The sequence below is a fragment of the Mustela putorius genome, unplaced genomic scaffold (assembly GCF_011764305.1).
Source record: "Mustela putorius furo isolate JIRA1106 unplaced genomic scaffold, ASM1176430v1.1 tig00537248_pilon_pilon_pilon, whole genome shotgun sequence".
Taxonomy (NCBI): Eukaryota; Metazoa; Chordata; class Mammalia; order Carnivora; family Mustelidae; genus Mustela; species Mustela putorius.
The window spans coordinates 10428-26526 of NW_025422387.1; the positions used below are offsets into that span (position 1 = coordinate 10428).

Sequence of the window (16099 nt, forward strand, 5' to 3'; positions counted from 1 at the left end):
GGCACACCCAGAAGGAGAAGCTCACAGTGTGCCTTACGAGCAATCAGGGCTCACGTAGCCCCTGTAGGAGTTATTGTGATAGGGAGAGACGCCAGCATGCGGCATGGAGTTGTGGTGAACGCCACAGACGGAGATGAAGACGGGAAGAGGCAAGGAGATGACCAAGGATGTTGTCCAACGGGGGATGGTGGGGAAGGGGATCACTGGTGAGGCAGTGCTCCTGCAGAGGCCTGTGTGACACCACCAGACCAGCCACCAGGGTCTGTCCGTGTTACTTGGACCCAATGGGAGTGGCCAGTTGCTGATTTTTAAGGCTTAATGAATGATTTTGTGCTTATAGTGGGCATGACTTCCATGTCCAGCTGTGATAAGCTGTTTTCGGGTTACAGATGTTTTTACTCAGACCAAATAGTGGCATGGAGTAGAATTTCATACACATAGACACAGACACAGACATACACACACACACACTGGAGAGGCTACTAAGCAGCCCAAACTTGAAGAAAGAAGGTGTGGTTATATATTATAGAGAAGCAAATCACCCCAAAGTTAGTGTATTTTTTCTTTCTATTTGACAGAGAAAGAGGCAGCAAGGAGGGAACAAGAGGCAGCAAGCAGGGGAAGTGGGAGAGGGAGAAGCAGGCTTCCCACTGAGCAGGGAGGCTAGACCATGACCAGAGCTGAAGGCAGGCACTTAACGACTGAGCCACCCAGGTGCCCCCCCAGATTAGTCTATTAAACCTATAGTTTATCAGTGTCCTTCATGGTTCTTAGGGTTGATGGGCTCAGCTGAGTTCTTGTTTGGAGTCCCTCATACTACTGTAGGTAGATGGTGGCCGAAGACTTCTCTGTGCTCACGTCTGACCTGGGGGCTGGATGATGCCATGCAGACTCTCCACTCAGCTGCCTTGGGCTTCCTAAAGGCTTGGTGGCTTCAGGGTCATCAGACTTCTTACATGGCACATCCTTTCCCAGATCAAGTATTTCAAGGTTCAGGAAGGAGAAGCTGCCATCCTCTTTGGGTGTGGGCCTGGCAGAGCATCCTTCACCTATACTGTAGGTCACAGTGGTCCCAGAGCCTGCCCAGATTCAAGGACAGGCCTCCCCTCTCCACAGGAGGAGAGTCAGAATGTCCAGGTTCCTGCCATCCACCACAGAGGACACATTCCTTGAGCGTTCCTGAACTGCTGTTGACCCAGTGCATTTGCTGATTGAAGCCATGGTGAAAGGAAACAAAATGGACCAGAACCACCGGAAGTCTTGGCACAGCCAGCATAGCTGATGTAAGGGGCCCAGAGGAGGAAGAAGCTCAGGCGTGGGCCCAGCTTTCTGCATCAGTGTTTATTTTGAAGCATTTGCCAGTTCACAGCAGCCGTGGGAAGGCTTAGGAATTTAGCAGAGTGGCAGCTATGAGGCTGCTGAGTGGAGCCAGTGCCCTCAGCAGTCTCATGGTGCATTTTTCCAGGGACAAAAATGGGGTTTGGGACCTGCCCATGGGAGAGCTCAGCACAGGCTTCTGGTTGGAGTTCCCCAAGGGCTGAGAGTAAGGGTAAACCAGAACCACAGAAGCTCAACATCCCCTTTGAAATAGCTCAGTGGGAGACAGTTTTTTCTAACTTGAATTGTCTGCTGGAAGCAAAACAAGTTCTCTCTGGGGAGAAGTCAGCATAATCCATAGCCTTTATGGTTTTTCATGTGTTGTCTGACATTCAGTAAGCAGTTGTCCAGGTGCACCAGGAGCCAGGACCATCCAAGTAGACCTTAGGATGATCCAGGTACTGGAATTTCCATAATCGTTTTTAAAATGCCTTATACTATGGGGCGCCTGGGTGGTTCAGTGGGTTAAGCCGCTGCCTTTGGCTCAGGTCATGATCTCAGGGTCCGGGGATCGAGTCCCGCATCGGGCTCCCTGCTCAGCAGGGAGCCTGCTTCCCTCTCTCTCTCTGCCTGCCTCTCCATCTACTTGTGATTTCTCTCTGTCAAATAAATAAATAAATAAAATCTTTAAAAAAAAAATGCCTTATCCTAAGATGACATGATGAGGAGATACAGCAGGAAATCTAAAATATGTTCAGTAGAATGAAATATAAGTGGGAGAGCTGAATAGTTGAGTAACTGAAAATAACAGTTGGTTTATGAACAAATTAGGAGGAAGGAGTTGGAATGGAGGTCCGTAGAAACTATTCTGAAGTGGAAAGAGGGGAGAGGAACGAATGGCAGAACTCCCCTAAGCTGGTGAAAACCTCAAGGCACAGAGGCAAGAAGTGACCTCAGCCCAGGACAAAGGCAAAGGGAACTGCATCCAAGTAACTCATCATAAAACTGCTCACAGGAGACAAAGGACATTGAACTTCAAAGAAGAAATAGTAAGACTGACAGTGGACATTTCAACAGAAATAATGAAACTCAGAAGACAATGGAATCTCATTTAAAACGCACAAGGAATAATATCTACAAAAACTTAGATATCTATATATTAAGAAAGTCTTGTTCAAAAGTAAAGACTATGTTATATTTTCTTTGTATCTTCCTGATACAGTTCGTACAGAACCATAGTGAATGTGTCCCGGAAACCTTCCGTGGAAGGTGTTATAAAAAGGAAGGAGGTATAGGCAAGACGGGATAGAGGGTGAATGTGTGGGCAGTTGACCCCACAAAGTCAAGATCAGATAAACTGTTTAGGATCATTTTATTCAGATTTTAATAGAATCTGCGTATGACATGGTGATTCTGTTCCTGGGGATCGTTTAAACTTGGGATAAATCTGTTATGAACTCATAGCTATATTTTGGGACACACCTTACTGGCGGATTGCTGATTGGCCTTTGTGGGATGATGTTTGGATGTGGTTGATCTACCTTGAATTTGAATCTAGTCAGATGGAGGGGAAATTATAGGGATTATAGGCACGGTGGTTCTAGTCTCTAAACATTTTGCTCTCCCCAAAAAGTTATAAATGGTTTTGCTGTTGTTGATTTCTGATTCATGTAGGACAGGCAACTCTGGGTATATCTGTAACAGCAAAAAGGGAAAAACACTCAGGTTTTCTCTGGGTTTTAGGAGCCACTCTTACATGAGGCTATTTTCCAACAATTTGTTCTGCTTCTGAACACTCTTCTGGGGAAGCAGTGTTTTGATTACGAGCCATGCATTGAATATGAGCCACAAAATAGATTTAATTCACATACATGTTTAAAAAAAATACATATATTTCAATTTCTTATTTATTTCCCTTGGGTAGTTTGCATATATTTTCCTTCTAGATATTGAAATATAATGAGCAAGAAAAGTGGCTGATGTCACTCGTTCTCTGTCCATCGGTAGGTAAACTTCTCGATTCAAGAACAGAGGAAAGTTTCCATCACTAGGTCCCAGGCATTCTCCCTGAACTCACATCAGAGGTGGAGGGACGTGTCTGCTGACTAGAGAGCATCACGGTGTCCATCTCATGAATTAAGTGTTTATGTCCTTTATCCAGATGGGTAGTGCTTCCCGTTACTTCCAGCATGGAAAGCTAAATAGGAAATGCATTCTAAGTCGACATCTATTGTTTCTCGTTCTTGCCAAGAGTCAGTTCCTTGGCAGTGCAGAGGAACCAAAGAGGGGACAGTGTTGGCTGTGTTGCAGCTGCAAGTGTGATTCCACTGCTGTGGCCTAGGACAGCTGCTTATACTCTAGACATTTCCAGTGGTGCAGTGGTGTTCTTTCTTGTTTAGACATACTTGCGGGGCTCATGCGCCTTCCTCACTGAGGCCGGTAAAAGGAGGCGGTCTTTCAGAGCTAGGAAAGGTCCCTCTGTCTTCAGGTGAGTGTTAGATAAAATGGCTTGGATCTTTTAATAGGGATAATTGATATTGGGAAACATTGGGATTATACTCATTTTATCAAGATACTTGTGTTAGAAGAGGTGTAGGGGATCCAGAGTTCTGAAGAAAGGGTAGGGATGCACCCAGTCTCACGCTCCCTCCAGGACAGGTGCTCAGGTGATAGAATAATTTGCAGAAGTAATGCATTGTTTAAATTACTCTCTCTCTCTCCTTCTCTCTCTTCCCTTGCTGTTCCTGCCTCTCAATTTTTTACAAGCACATAAAGTTGAATTGGTTTAAGTTAGTGTATTTGACTGAAAAGATGTCATCTGGCAAGATTAATTCCCTTTTCATATTTGTTAAACCGTGCTTCCTGATAGAGACAAGATACTAGGGCTGCCTGTTTCAGGGGACTGTTAAGTTTGGAGATTCCAGATAAATGTTATTTAGATGGTTTTTAGAGTATCTTTCAATATCGATTTTTATTAGTATATCAGTAGTAATTTTTTTTTGTGTATTTCAGCTTGGGTTCTTCAATTACAAAAGCAATATGTTTGCACCATAAAAATTGTAACAGTGTAACGGCACACAGAAATTGTTGCATGGGCTCCTCCCGCAGTCTCACATGGGACCCAGCCCCCTCTTCACGCCCTCTGCAGCCTGGACACTTTATGGCTACGCCAACGAGTGTGGGACTAAATATGCTGTAAGGAGGGGATCTGTGGGGCTTGAAACACAGAAGCTGCAGCAACACCCCCCGACTCCATGATGCCTTGCTGTCCTCGAGCCTCTTGGAATGGACCCCACCCGCCCCCTAGACTATTCTCTCTTTGTGTTTCTTCAAGTAATTTTGATACTTTTTCCTTTGTAGTTGTATAGATTGTCATGTGCTTCAGCCTGTAATGATTTTCAGAGAGCCATTTTTGTGTATTTGATTGGTATCTTCCATTTCCAGGGGAATTTTAATTACTTACGAGCTGGAATCGTATCATGATTTTGCATATTCCATAGTAGTGAGTATGGTAAATATTTGAAAAATTCAGCATTGGTAAACTATTTCAATAGTTATCTTTTTTAAAAATTATTTTTATTAACATATAATGTATTATTAGCCCCCGGGTTACAGGTCTGTGAATCGTCAGTCTTACACATTTCACAGCACTCACCATAGAACATACCCTCCCCAGTGTCCCATCACCCAGCCACCTATCCCTTCCCCCCTCACCCCAGCAACCCTCTGTTTTGTACGATTAAGAGTCTCTTATGGTTTGTCTCCCTCCTGATCCCATCTTGTTTCATTTTTTTCCTTCCCTACCACCCAGCCCCCCCCCCCCCCCCCCCCCACTCTGCCTCTCAGATTCTTCATATCAGGGGGATCATATGATAATTGTCTTTCTCTGATTGACTTATTTTACTCAGCATAGTACCCTCTAGTTCCATCCATGTCGTTGCAAATGGCAAGATTTCTTTTCTTTTGATGGCTGTATAGTATCCATTGTATGTATATACCACATCTTCTTTATGCATTCATCTGTTGGTGGACATCTAGGTTCTTTCCAGAGTTTGTCTATTGTGGACATTGCTGCTATAAACATTCGGGTGCATGTGCCCCTTTGTATCTTTAGGGTAAATACCCAGTAGTGCGATTGCTGGGTCATAGGGTAGCTCTATTTTCAACTTTTTGAGGAACCTCCATGCTGCTTTCCAGAGTGGTTGCACGAGCTTGCATTCCCACCAACAGTGTAGGAGGGTTCCCCTTTCTCTGCATCCTCGCCAGCATCTGTCATTCCCTGACTTGTTAATTTTAGCCATTCTGACTGGTGTGAGGTGGGATCTCATTGTGGTTTTGATTTGTATTTCCCTGATGCCGAGTGATGTTGAGCACTTTTTCATGTGTCAGTTCACCATCTGGATGTCTTCTTTGGCAAAATGTCTGTTCATGTCCTTTGCCCATTTCTTGATTGGATTATTTGGTCTTTGGGTGTTGAATTTGATAATTTCTTTATAGATTTTAGATACTAGCCCTTTCTCTGATATGTTATTTGCAAATATCCTCTCCCATTCTGTCAGTTGTCTTTTGGTTTTATTGACTGTTTCCTTTGCTATGCAAAAGCTTTTGAGATTGATGAAGTCCCAATAGTTAATTTTTGCCCTTGCTTTCCTTGCCTTTGGCAATGTTCCTAGGAAGAAGTTGCTGCGGCTTAGGTCAAAGAGGTTGCTACCTGTGTTCTCCTTCTCAAGGATTTTGAGGGATTCCGTCTCACATTGAGGTCCTTCCATTTTGAGGCTATTTTTGTTTGTGGTCTAAGGAAATGGTCCAGTTTCATTCTTCTGCATGTGGCTGTCCAATTTTCCTAACACCATTTGTTGATATTCTTTCCTACTTTGTTGAAGATTAGTTGACCTTAGAGTTGAGGGTCCATTTCTGAGCTCTCTGTTCTGTTCTATGGATCTCTGTGTCTGTTTTTGTGCCAGTACCATACTGTCTTGATGATGACAGCTTTGTAATAGAGCTTGAAGTCTGGAATTGTGATGCCACCAACTTTGGTTTTCTTTTCCAACATTACTCTGGCTATTCAGGGTCTCTTCTGGTTCCATATAAAGTTAAGTATTATTTGTTCCATTTCTTTGAAAATAATTGATGGTATTTTGATAAGGATTGAATTAAATGTGTAGATTGCTTTAGATAGCATAGACATTTTCACAATATTTGCTCTTCTAATCCATGAGCATAGAACTTTTTCCGATTTCTTTGTGTCTTCCTCAGTTTCTTTCATGAGTACTTTACGGTTTTCTGTGTGCAGATTCTTTGCCTTTGGTTAGATTTATTCCTAGGTATCTTATTCTATCTTTTTCCCTGGGTATCTTATGGTTTTGCGTGCAATTATAAATGGAATTGTCTCCTTAATTTCTCTTTCTTCTGTCTTGCTGTTGGTGTATAGAAATGCAACTGATTTCTGTGCATTGATTTTAAATCCTGACACTTTTTACTGAATTCCTGTATGAGTTCTAGCAGTTTTGAAGTGGAGTCTTTTGGGTTTTCCACATAAAGTATCATATCATCTGTGAAGAGTGAAAGTTTGACTTCTTTGCAATTTGGATGCCTTATATTTCTTTTTGTTGTCTGATTGCCAAGGCTAGGACTTTTAGTACTATGTTGAATAGCAGTGGTGATAGTGGACATCCCTGCCGTGTTCCTGATCTTAGTAGAAAAGCTCTGATCTTCCCCATTGAGAATGATATTCGCTGTGGGTTTTTTTATAGATGGCTTTGATGATATCGAGGTATGTACCTTCTATCCCTACACTCTGAAGAGTTTTGATCAAGAAGGGATGCTGTACTTTGTCAAATGCTTTTTCAGCATCTATTGAGAGTATCATATGGTTCTTGTTCTTTCTTTTATTGATGTGTTGTATCACATTGATTGATCTGTGGATGTTGAACCAGTCTTGCAGCCCAGAAATAAATCCCACTTGTTCGTGGTGAATAATCCTTTTAATGTACTGTGAGATCCTGTTGGCTAGCATTTTGGTGAGAATTTTTGCATCTATGTTCATCAAGGATATTGGTCTGTAATTCTCTTTTTTGATGGGGTCTTTGGTTTGGGGATCAAGGTACTGCTGGCCTCATAAAATGAGTTTGGAAGTTTTCCTTCCATTTCTATTTTTTGGAACAGTTTCAGGAGAATAGGAATTAATTCTTCCTTAAATGTTTGTTAGAATTCCCCTGGGAAGCCGTCTGGCCCTGGGCTCTTGTTTGTTGGGAGATTTTGATGACTGCTTCAATCTCCTTACTGGTTATGGGTCTGTTCAGGTTTTCTATTTTTTCCTGGTTCAGTTTTCGTAGTTCATACGTTTTTAGGAATGTATTCATTTCTTCCAGATTGTCATATTTGCTGACGTATAGTTGCTCATAATGTGTTCTAATAATTGATTGTATTTCTTTGGTGTTGGTTGTGATCTCTCCTCTTTCATTTATGATTTTATTAATTTGGGTCCTTGCTCATTTCTTTTTGATAAGTTTGGCCAGGGATTTATCAAACTTATTAATTCTTTCAAAGAACAAGCTCTTAGTTTTGTTGATCTGTTCTACTGTTCTTTTGGTTTCTATTTCATTGATTTCTGCTCTGATCTTTATTATTTCTCTTCTCCTGCTGGAGTTAGGCTTTCTTTGCTCTTCTTTCTCCAGCTCCTTTAGGAGTAAGGTTAGGTTGTATACTTGAGACCTTTCTTGTTTCTTGAGAAAGGCTTGTATGGTTATATACTTTCCTCTCAGGACCGCCTTTGCTGTGTCCCAAAGATTTTGAACACCTGTGTTTTCATTTTCATTTGTTTTCATGAATTTTTTGAATTTTTCTTTAATTTCCTGGTTGACCCATTCATTCTTTAGTAGGATGCTCTTCAGCCTCCAAGTATTTGGGTTCTTTCCAACTTTCCTCTTGTGATTGAGTTCTAGCTTCAGAGCATTGTGGTCTGAAAATATTCAGGGAATGATCCCAGTCCTTTGGTACCAGTTGAGACCTGTTTTGTGACCCAGGATGTTATGTATTCTGGAGAATATTCCATGTACCCTAGAGAGGAATATGTATTCTGTTGTTTTGGGATGGAATGTTCTGAAAATATTTGTCATGTCCATCTGGTCCAGTGTGTCATTTAAAGCCTTTATTTCCTTGTTTATCTTTTGCTTGGATCATCTGTCCCTTTCAGTAAGGGGGGGTGTTAAAGTCCCCTACTATTATTGTATTATTGTCGATGTGTTTTTTTGATTTTGTTATTAATTAGTTTATATAGTTGGCTGCTCCCATGTTAGGGGCATAGATATCTAAAATTGTTAGTTTTAAGTATGGTATAGTATCCTTCCTCCTCTTGTTGGCTTAAAATCTAATTTATCTGATATAAGGATTACCTCCCCAGCTTTCTTTTGCTGTCCATTAACATGGTAAATTGTTTTGCACCCCCACACTTTAAATCTGGAGGTGTCTATGGGTCCAAAGTGAGTTGTTGTAGACAGCATATTGATCAGTTTTTTTTTTTTCCATTCTGATACCCTGTGTCTTTTGATTGGGACATTTAGCTCATTTACATTCAAGGTAACTATTGAAAGATATGAATTTAGTGCCATTGTATTGCCTGTAAGGTGACTATTACTGTATATTATCTCTGTTCCTTTCTGGTCTACTACTTTTTTGCTCTCTCTTTGCTTAGAGGAACCCTTTCATTATTCCCTTAGGGTTGGTTTGGTGGTTGCATGTTTTTCCTAGAAGCTTTTTATCTCTCCTTCTATTTTCAATGATAGCCTTGCTGGATATAGTATTCTTGGCTGCATATTTTTCTCATTTAGCGTTCTGAATGTATCATGGTAGTTCTTTCTGGCCTGCCAGGTCTCTGTAGATAAGTCTGCTGCCAATCTAATATTTTTACCATCATATGTTCCAGACTTCTTGTCCCGAGCTGCTTTTATGATTTTCCTTTTGTCACTAGGACTTGTAAGTTTTACTATTAGACAACGGGATGTGTACCTATTTTTATTGATTTTGAGGGGGCTTCTCTGTGTCTCCTGGATTTTGATGTTTGTTCCCTTTGCCATATTAGGGAAATTCTATACTATAACTTGCTCCAATACACCTTCTGCCCCTCTCTCAGTTTCTTCTTCTTCTGGGATCCCAATTTTAATATTGTTTCATCTTACAGTATCACTTATCTCTCGAATTCTCCCTTCATGGTCCAATAGTTGTTTGACTCTCTTTTGCTCAGCTTCTTTATTCTCCATCATTTGGTCTTCTATATCACTAATTCTCTCTTCTGCTTCATTTCTCCTAGCAGTCAGAGCCTCTATTTTTGATTGCACCTCATTAATAGCTATTTTGATTTAAACTTGGTTAGATTTTAGTTATTTTATTTCTCCCGAAATGGATTTTATTTCTCCAGAATGGGTTTCTCTAATATGCTCCATGCCTTTTTCGAGCCCAGCTGGCACCTTGAGAATCGTCTTTCTGAACTCTAGTTCTAACACATTACCAATGTCCATACTGATTAGGTCCCTAGCCATTGGTACGGCCTCTTCCTTTTCTTTTTATGGTGAGTTTTTCCACCGTGTCATTTTATCCAGATAAAAATATATGAACAAGAGAATAAAGTACTAAAAGGGTGGCAGAGATCCTAGAAAAATGTATGCTAACCAAATCAGAAGAGATCCAAAACAAGGGGGAGAAGATAGGGGGGAAAATTAAAAAAAAAATATATATATATATGAAATATATATATATTAGACTGGTGACTAGGACAGAGCCACCCACTTGATTTTGGGTGTACTTTGGTCTCTTAGAAGAAACTACCACACAATATTTTAAAGAAAGAAAAACATATATATACAAAAATAAGGGTAAACACGATGAGGGGATGGAGTATGAGTGTAACGATGAAAATTACAAAAAAAATTCTAAAAAAGGAATTGATATGTTGGTTGGAAAACGAAGAAGAAACAAAAAAGAGAGGAGAGAATGTGCTCGGGCTGGAGACTAGAACAAAGCCATGTGCTAGATTAGGGTATATTTTGATGTATTAGAAAAAATTGTATCCCAAAATTTTTTAGGGAAAAAAAAAAAAAGAACCTATATGTATATAGAAAATAAGGTTAAATACAATGAAGGAATAAAATATAACTATACCAATGATGGTTTAAATAGTTTTTTTTTTAGAGATGTATTGTTAAGATAAACACTCTAAAAGAGGAAAGAGGAAAATTAAAAAAAAAAAAAAACAGAAGAAGAGAAAAATTAAATTAAAAGAAATTTAACTTTGCAAGACTAAAGGATCATGGGGGAAAAGCCATGAATTCCATGCATTGGTTTCCCCGATCTTTGGAGCTCGGCTGTTCTCCTTGATCGGCGAGCTTGGTCTCGGCCGGATGTTCCTGCTGATCTTCTGGGGGCGGGGCCTGTGGCCGCGATCGCCAGGGTCTCTGCCCGCGTTGGAACTGGGCTGGCCTTGCCAGGGGTGGGGCTAAGTCATCCGCTTCGCGCTGGAGCTTTTGTGCCCCGAGCGCTCTCCGTAGCGCAGGGGAGGTCGGGAATGAAGATGGCGGCGCCCAGTCTCCGGCCCGGAGGAGCGGAGAGCTCGGGGTCCCGCTGCTCATGCGCCCTCGGAGAAGAGCTGGCGGTCGCTCCCGGCTCCCTGGTCTGCGGCTGCTGGAGCTCCCCCGGCCTGTGCCCGCGTCTCTGTGTCCGGCGCGGCCCGTGGAGTCTCCACAGCCGGCGGATCCTGCCGCGGAGAAGGACGGTGCGCGTCCCGGCGCGCTTGCGGGGTCCCTGCGGGGAGAGCGGCGCCCGCCGCTGCCGTGGGCCGCGGGTGAAGGTGACCGAGCGGGGCAGCTCCGTGTCCGCAGTCGGCTTCCCCGCTCCGGACCTGGCAGCTCCGCCACTCGGACCCCCGGTGTGTCTGTGGCCCCGCGGGACCCGACACCGCGCTGTCCCCGTGAGGCCCGCCCGCCCCGCTCAGCCCCTGGAGCGCGTCCGTCCGGGGAGCCGACTTCTGCATCGGATTCTGGGCTCCGTGGCTTGCAGGGCAGCCCCCCACCCCCCTTCTTGTAACTTGGGACTCCGGCTCCGCCGTCCCGCCTTCCAGAAAGTGGTCGCTTTTCCGTGCCTCGAGCTGCTGCTCTTCCTCCGTCTCTGCCGCGCTTGCAGGTGTGCGGGATGGCGGGGACCGTCTGGCGGAGCCGCCGGGATCTGATGTCGTCGCAGCCCGCTACGCCTCCGCCCTGTTCAGAGGTTACATTCTTACGCGTCTCTATAGTTCACCTACTTTTTAAATAAATGCATTTTTAGTTTTCTCTTATTCTGCAGAAAAGTCTTACGTGGACCAATCAGGGATCCTGTTTACTCCAGTCTTTTTGGCGATTCTGCTCTAAAGGATGGACCTTGCAGGGGCACCTGGCTGGCTCAGTTGATTGAGCGGTGTTGCCGGGTATTCAGCTCCTGTAGTGATCGCAAGGTCCTGGGCTCAAGCCCCTCCTTGGGCTCCATGTTCTGCTGGGAGTCTGCTTTAGAATTCTCTCTCCCTCTCCCCCTGCCCTTCTCCTGCTCGTGTGCTCTCACTCTCTCTCTCTCTCATAAGTAAAATCTTTTTAAAATGGATCTTGCATTCAAATACACCTGATGATTTCCCCCAGGATGAAAACGTGTCTGATGCCACGACTTCATGAGGTTGTCCCGCGCTAGTGAGCACGGCCGGGATTCCCAAACGCAAGTCATTTGCACTTTACCTTTATGATTTTTTTGCCATATCTGCACCCAGCCATAGTCTTATTTGCTTAATGTTCGTTTCCTGTAAAGGGACACTTTTTAAATAAAAAGACTTATTTTATAGTAGAATTTTATATTATAAATATAAATAGGAAGCCAGAATTATTTATGAAAAATAGGAATAACAGTCAAACACAGCAAAAATGAGTGGGTTGAATAATATCTCCCTGGGTGGTCCGACCTGTCCTGTCTCCATTCGTAGGGTAGATCAGTAATGCTGGAAATTAGCCTGACCTGCACATTTTCTCCTGATGTCAGCTGGAAAGAGCATAACTTCCGTGTGTATGGCATGACTCTGTCCTTGATACGGTTTGTGAGCCTCCCAGAATCTCTTGAGTGGGCCGGTGGGTTGTCCGGGACTCTTTGGGGGAAAATTGGATGTAGTGACTGTGGCAAGAACCATTTTCAGGCAAGAGAGGCTAGTGCCTGGGTCTTAGGATTGCAAATACCAGCCATTCTTCCTCTCCTCCTCCTTGTTCTTTGTCTTCTTATATCCGATCTTAATTTCCATTAAAGGAACCAGATACTAATTTTTCCTCTTGAATATTCCTGAGGTCAGTGCTTGGGCACCTTGGAGCAATTCTCATTTAAATACAATTAATATTTCAGTGTTGACGGCCTCACCTTCAGCTCCTGTCTTCCCACCATATTCTGTCTTTGCCTCTCCCTCTGCAAATCCTAACTTCATCTACTTAAAGGGAGGGACCTTAGGGCAGAAGTTTAAGAAATAGTTTAAATGGGAACTCCAAACAGCATTAACATTTCAGTGCACCTCATTATTAGTATAGAGGGCAGGAAACACAAAAGGCAAAATTAACACACTCTTGGCTGAAGTTCATGGCTTTGAAGAAGTTCTCTCCAAGGAGCTGTGGGACTTAGGGTTGATTAAACTGGGATTTCACCGTCTCTTAGCCCTGAATGCCTGAGATAAAAAGTTGTTTGATCTAATTAGAGACTCTTAGGCGGGCTTTGAAATACCCACCTATGGTGGTATTTCTTTTTTTCCTTTTTTTAAACTCAGAAATGGGTTTTCAGAAGTGCTTGAGTCGTTTTCTTTCATTTGAGGTTTGATATTTTCCAAGAAGGGAGAGCCTTATACCTAGCACCCTGAAAACTTTTGGTGGCTATATTATTGAGACTTCAAAAGAAAGTCATAATTTTTATTTAATATCATGATTTCATATGTGTACAGATAAATGTGCGTGTATGTGTGTGTGTGCCCACGGCATGTTTGCCATGTAGTGTATGTTAGGTAGGCGTGTGTATGGGGACATAGTTACCATTTGCCCGAACTGTACCTGTGCTTTGTGACCAAGTTGCAGAAACCCTTGGCTGGAGAAGGGAGCACATCCCACGTAACTCGCCAGGAAGGCAAAGCCCAGTGAACTGAACATTCTACTTTGAATTGGTGCATTTCAGAAGGTCTGGAGTATCCTTCTGTTTTAACTTTTTTCTAAGTGGAAGTTGCTTCCTAGGTTGAACTTGGCAGGTCTGGGTTTTTTTATTCCCATTTATTATATACTGAGAACTGGAAAACATTTAAAGAAAGGAATTCAAGCCTGGGTCCCAGAAACCTGACCTACGCTCTGCCGTTCATCCTCTTGCTGGACCGGTGTGGCAGGTGTCCCCAGGGCCCCGCCAGTGGGGCGCCGAAGCTCTGGGGTTGTCCCTGCCCAAGGTCACCGATAGGTCTTCCTCCCTCCCAGCCACACCCCCTTCCTTGCTGCTGGGTACATCCTGAAGCCGGAGAGGGGAGCCTTTCTGAGCCGTGGTCTCTGAAGACGGTGGTGCTCCTGAGCGTGTGTGGACAGAAAATACTGGAGCTTTTCTTTGCATGTTCCCTGTAAACTTTCTCATAAGCAATGCTCACAGAAAGTGTTGAGATTACATTTTATAATGCACAGAATATATTATTAGAGGTTAGGTGTATAATTCATACATGAGGAAAAATATGTAAGTACACATGTGTTACATGTGTGTATATGTATCAATACAGTATATGCATGTGTAAATATTTAAGTATGTGGGAATTATGAATTCACACTCCAGTACAATATATGTGATATCTGACAGGTCACACTGTCCATCTGTGTTCATATGCATTTACTTCTGGGTGATGGAAGTGCAGGTATATACATGGTCCTTACCCAAAATGTCCTTTATTGCCCGGGGGTGTCTTTGGTTTTGGGCCCTGCAGAAGCTGGTGGGTTAGCACGCCAGGTCACGTGCTCTGTGAGCCCAAGCTCTGGGAAGTTCTCACACCCAGGGGCCCAGCTTGGCTCTTCCCTCCTGGCACCTAAGGCTCTGGACGGCCTCAGACATTACCTTCTGCCCCCAGTGTGGTTCCTTTGGGTTTGGGCTTTTTGTTTGATAATCTTTACTTATAACTAGATTACATTATGTTCTTAGTTGTTTTCCCCATATTGTCTGTGTTTTTGAGAATCATCTTTGCTTTATATTTCCTTTTTGGTTGTTTTTTTTTTTTTTTTTTTAATGTTGGGATGTTTGTCCTTTTAAAAAATTAATTTCTAAGAGCTGTCTTATACGGGGGGGCGGTGCAGAAAAACCTTTCCCATATGTGACAGGTGATTTTTTTTTTCTTTTAAATAAAGCTTTAGCAATGTCTCCTACACACAGAGCCACGTCTGTGTTCAGCCAGCCCTGTTTCACTTTTCTGTTTTGGAATTCAGAGCAGAGGGGCCAGATTTAAAATTTGGGTGAGAGAGGAGTCAGGCCTGTGCGAGATGGACAGCCCTTATCTGTCGGCCTACAGACAGGTACGTGGCCTTGTGCCCTGCACCTAGAGGGGTCCTGGACCTCCCTCACGCTGGGTCTGGACAACCGATGCCATCATTCTCTCAGGACTTTCAGGGAGAACATTAGACAAGAGTTTCTGTTCTAGCAGTTCCCTCATGGCTGTCTTATTTTCTTAGTTTTATCTGAGCTGAAGAGTGATTTAGGGAAGGTGCCATTGAAATGTCTGAGTTAACAACAGCTTTTCCCACGGCTTTTCATCCTGATTTATGGGCAGGGTTTCAGAGCAGGAATCCAGTGCCACACACTCTGTGATGGGGAGAGCCACCCTTCCCGAAAAGCACTTCGAATGATTGCATTTCATTGATTCATGAACATGTCAGAGGGTTAATATCTTTGTTTGGTGGGACAGCTGTTTAGCATCGAGTCTGGGAAATAGCTTTATTTTTTGTTTGAAGAGAAAACCTAGATGTTTTGGATTCCATCTTGTGGGCCATCGTGTAAGACAGATGTATTGAATTAGCCTTCCCAGGCCTTTTGGAGATCAGCTTCCAAACCCTTAAGTTTTACTTGACGTTTTCCATCTGCAGGTGGCACAGAGCCACAGCATGTATATTTCATGGGCTCCCAAGAGCCACGGACGTCTGAGGACCAACGAGAGGCTGGAGCTCATTCATTGGGAAGCACGCGGTCTAACTGATGTTTTGGGTTAAGAATATGAACCACAAATCAAAACCACAGAAACAAGAAAACAGTTTTTTGCTTGGTGGCACAATGCCTATTCCTAAGGCTCGTGAGCAAGTGTAGAGTCAGAACACATTCCTTCCTTCCTCTTCCGTAAAAGCATAGATGCTTCTATTTAGAGAACCTGCCTCATTCAGGAAGACAAAATAAAGGGTGATTTTTTTTTTTTTTACCTGATTCTACTATGCAAAATTTTAGAAGGTGTTTTGTTTGTAAATCTAGGAATTTAAATAAATCCATTTGGAAGTGTGAACTTGGTACTAAAGCTTCGTGACAGAACAGCCCACCTTGTGAAGAACACACAGGAGCTGAAGTTAGCTTGCTTGGGTCCAGGTGCATTTCCCACTGGAAAGGAACATCCTTGAGAATAAATAGGTTATTCTGGGTGGAGCTGTCAGATGAAGTTATCAGAGAGGATTTGCCACAAATGTGCATTTTTCAAACATAACAAGCAGCACCTATTAAAAAAATTATTATTAGATTTATGTGCCCT

At 43.0% G+C, this 16099-nt stretch overlaps 1 protein-coding gene across 1 annotated transcript in view; it reads left to right on the top strand.

The window, feature by feature from the left end:
• The first annotated feature begins 10882 nt into the window (after positions 1–10882).
• Positions 10883–16099, top strand: part of TMEM132D (transmembrane protein 132D) — a 518464-nt gene continuing 513247 nt past the window's right edge. The window contains exons 1-2 of the mRNA XM_045073706.1: positions 10883–11240; positions 11491–11574. Of these exons, the coding sequence (XP_044929641.1) occupies positions 10883–11240; positions 11491–11574 (442 nt within the window). The remainder of the gene's footprint in view (positions 11241–11490; positions 11575–16099) is intronic.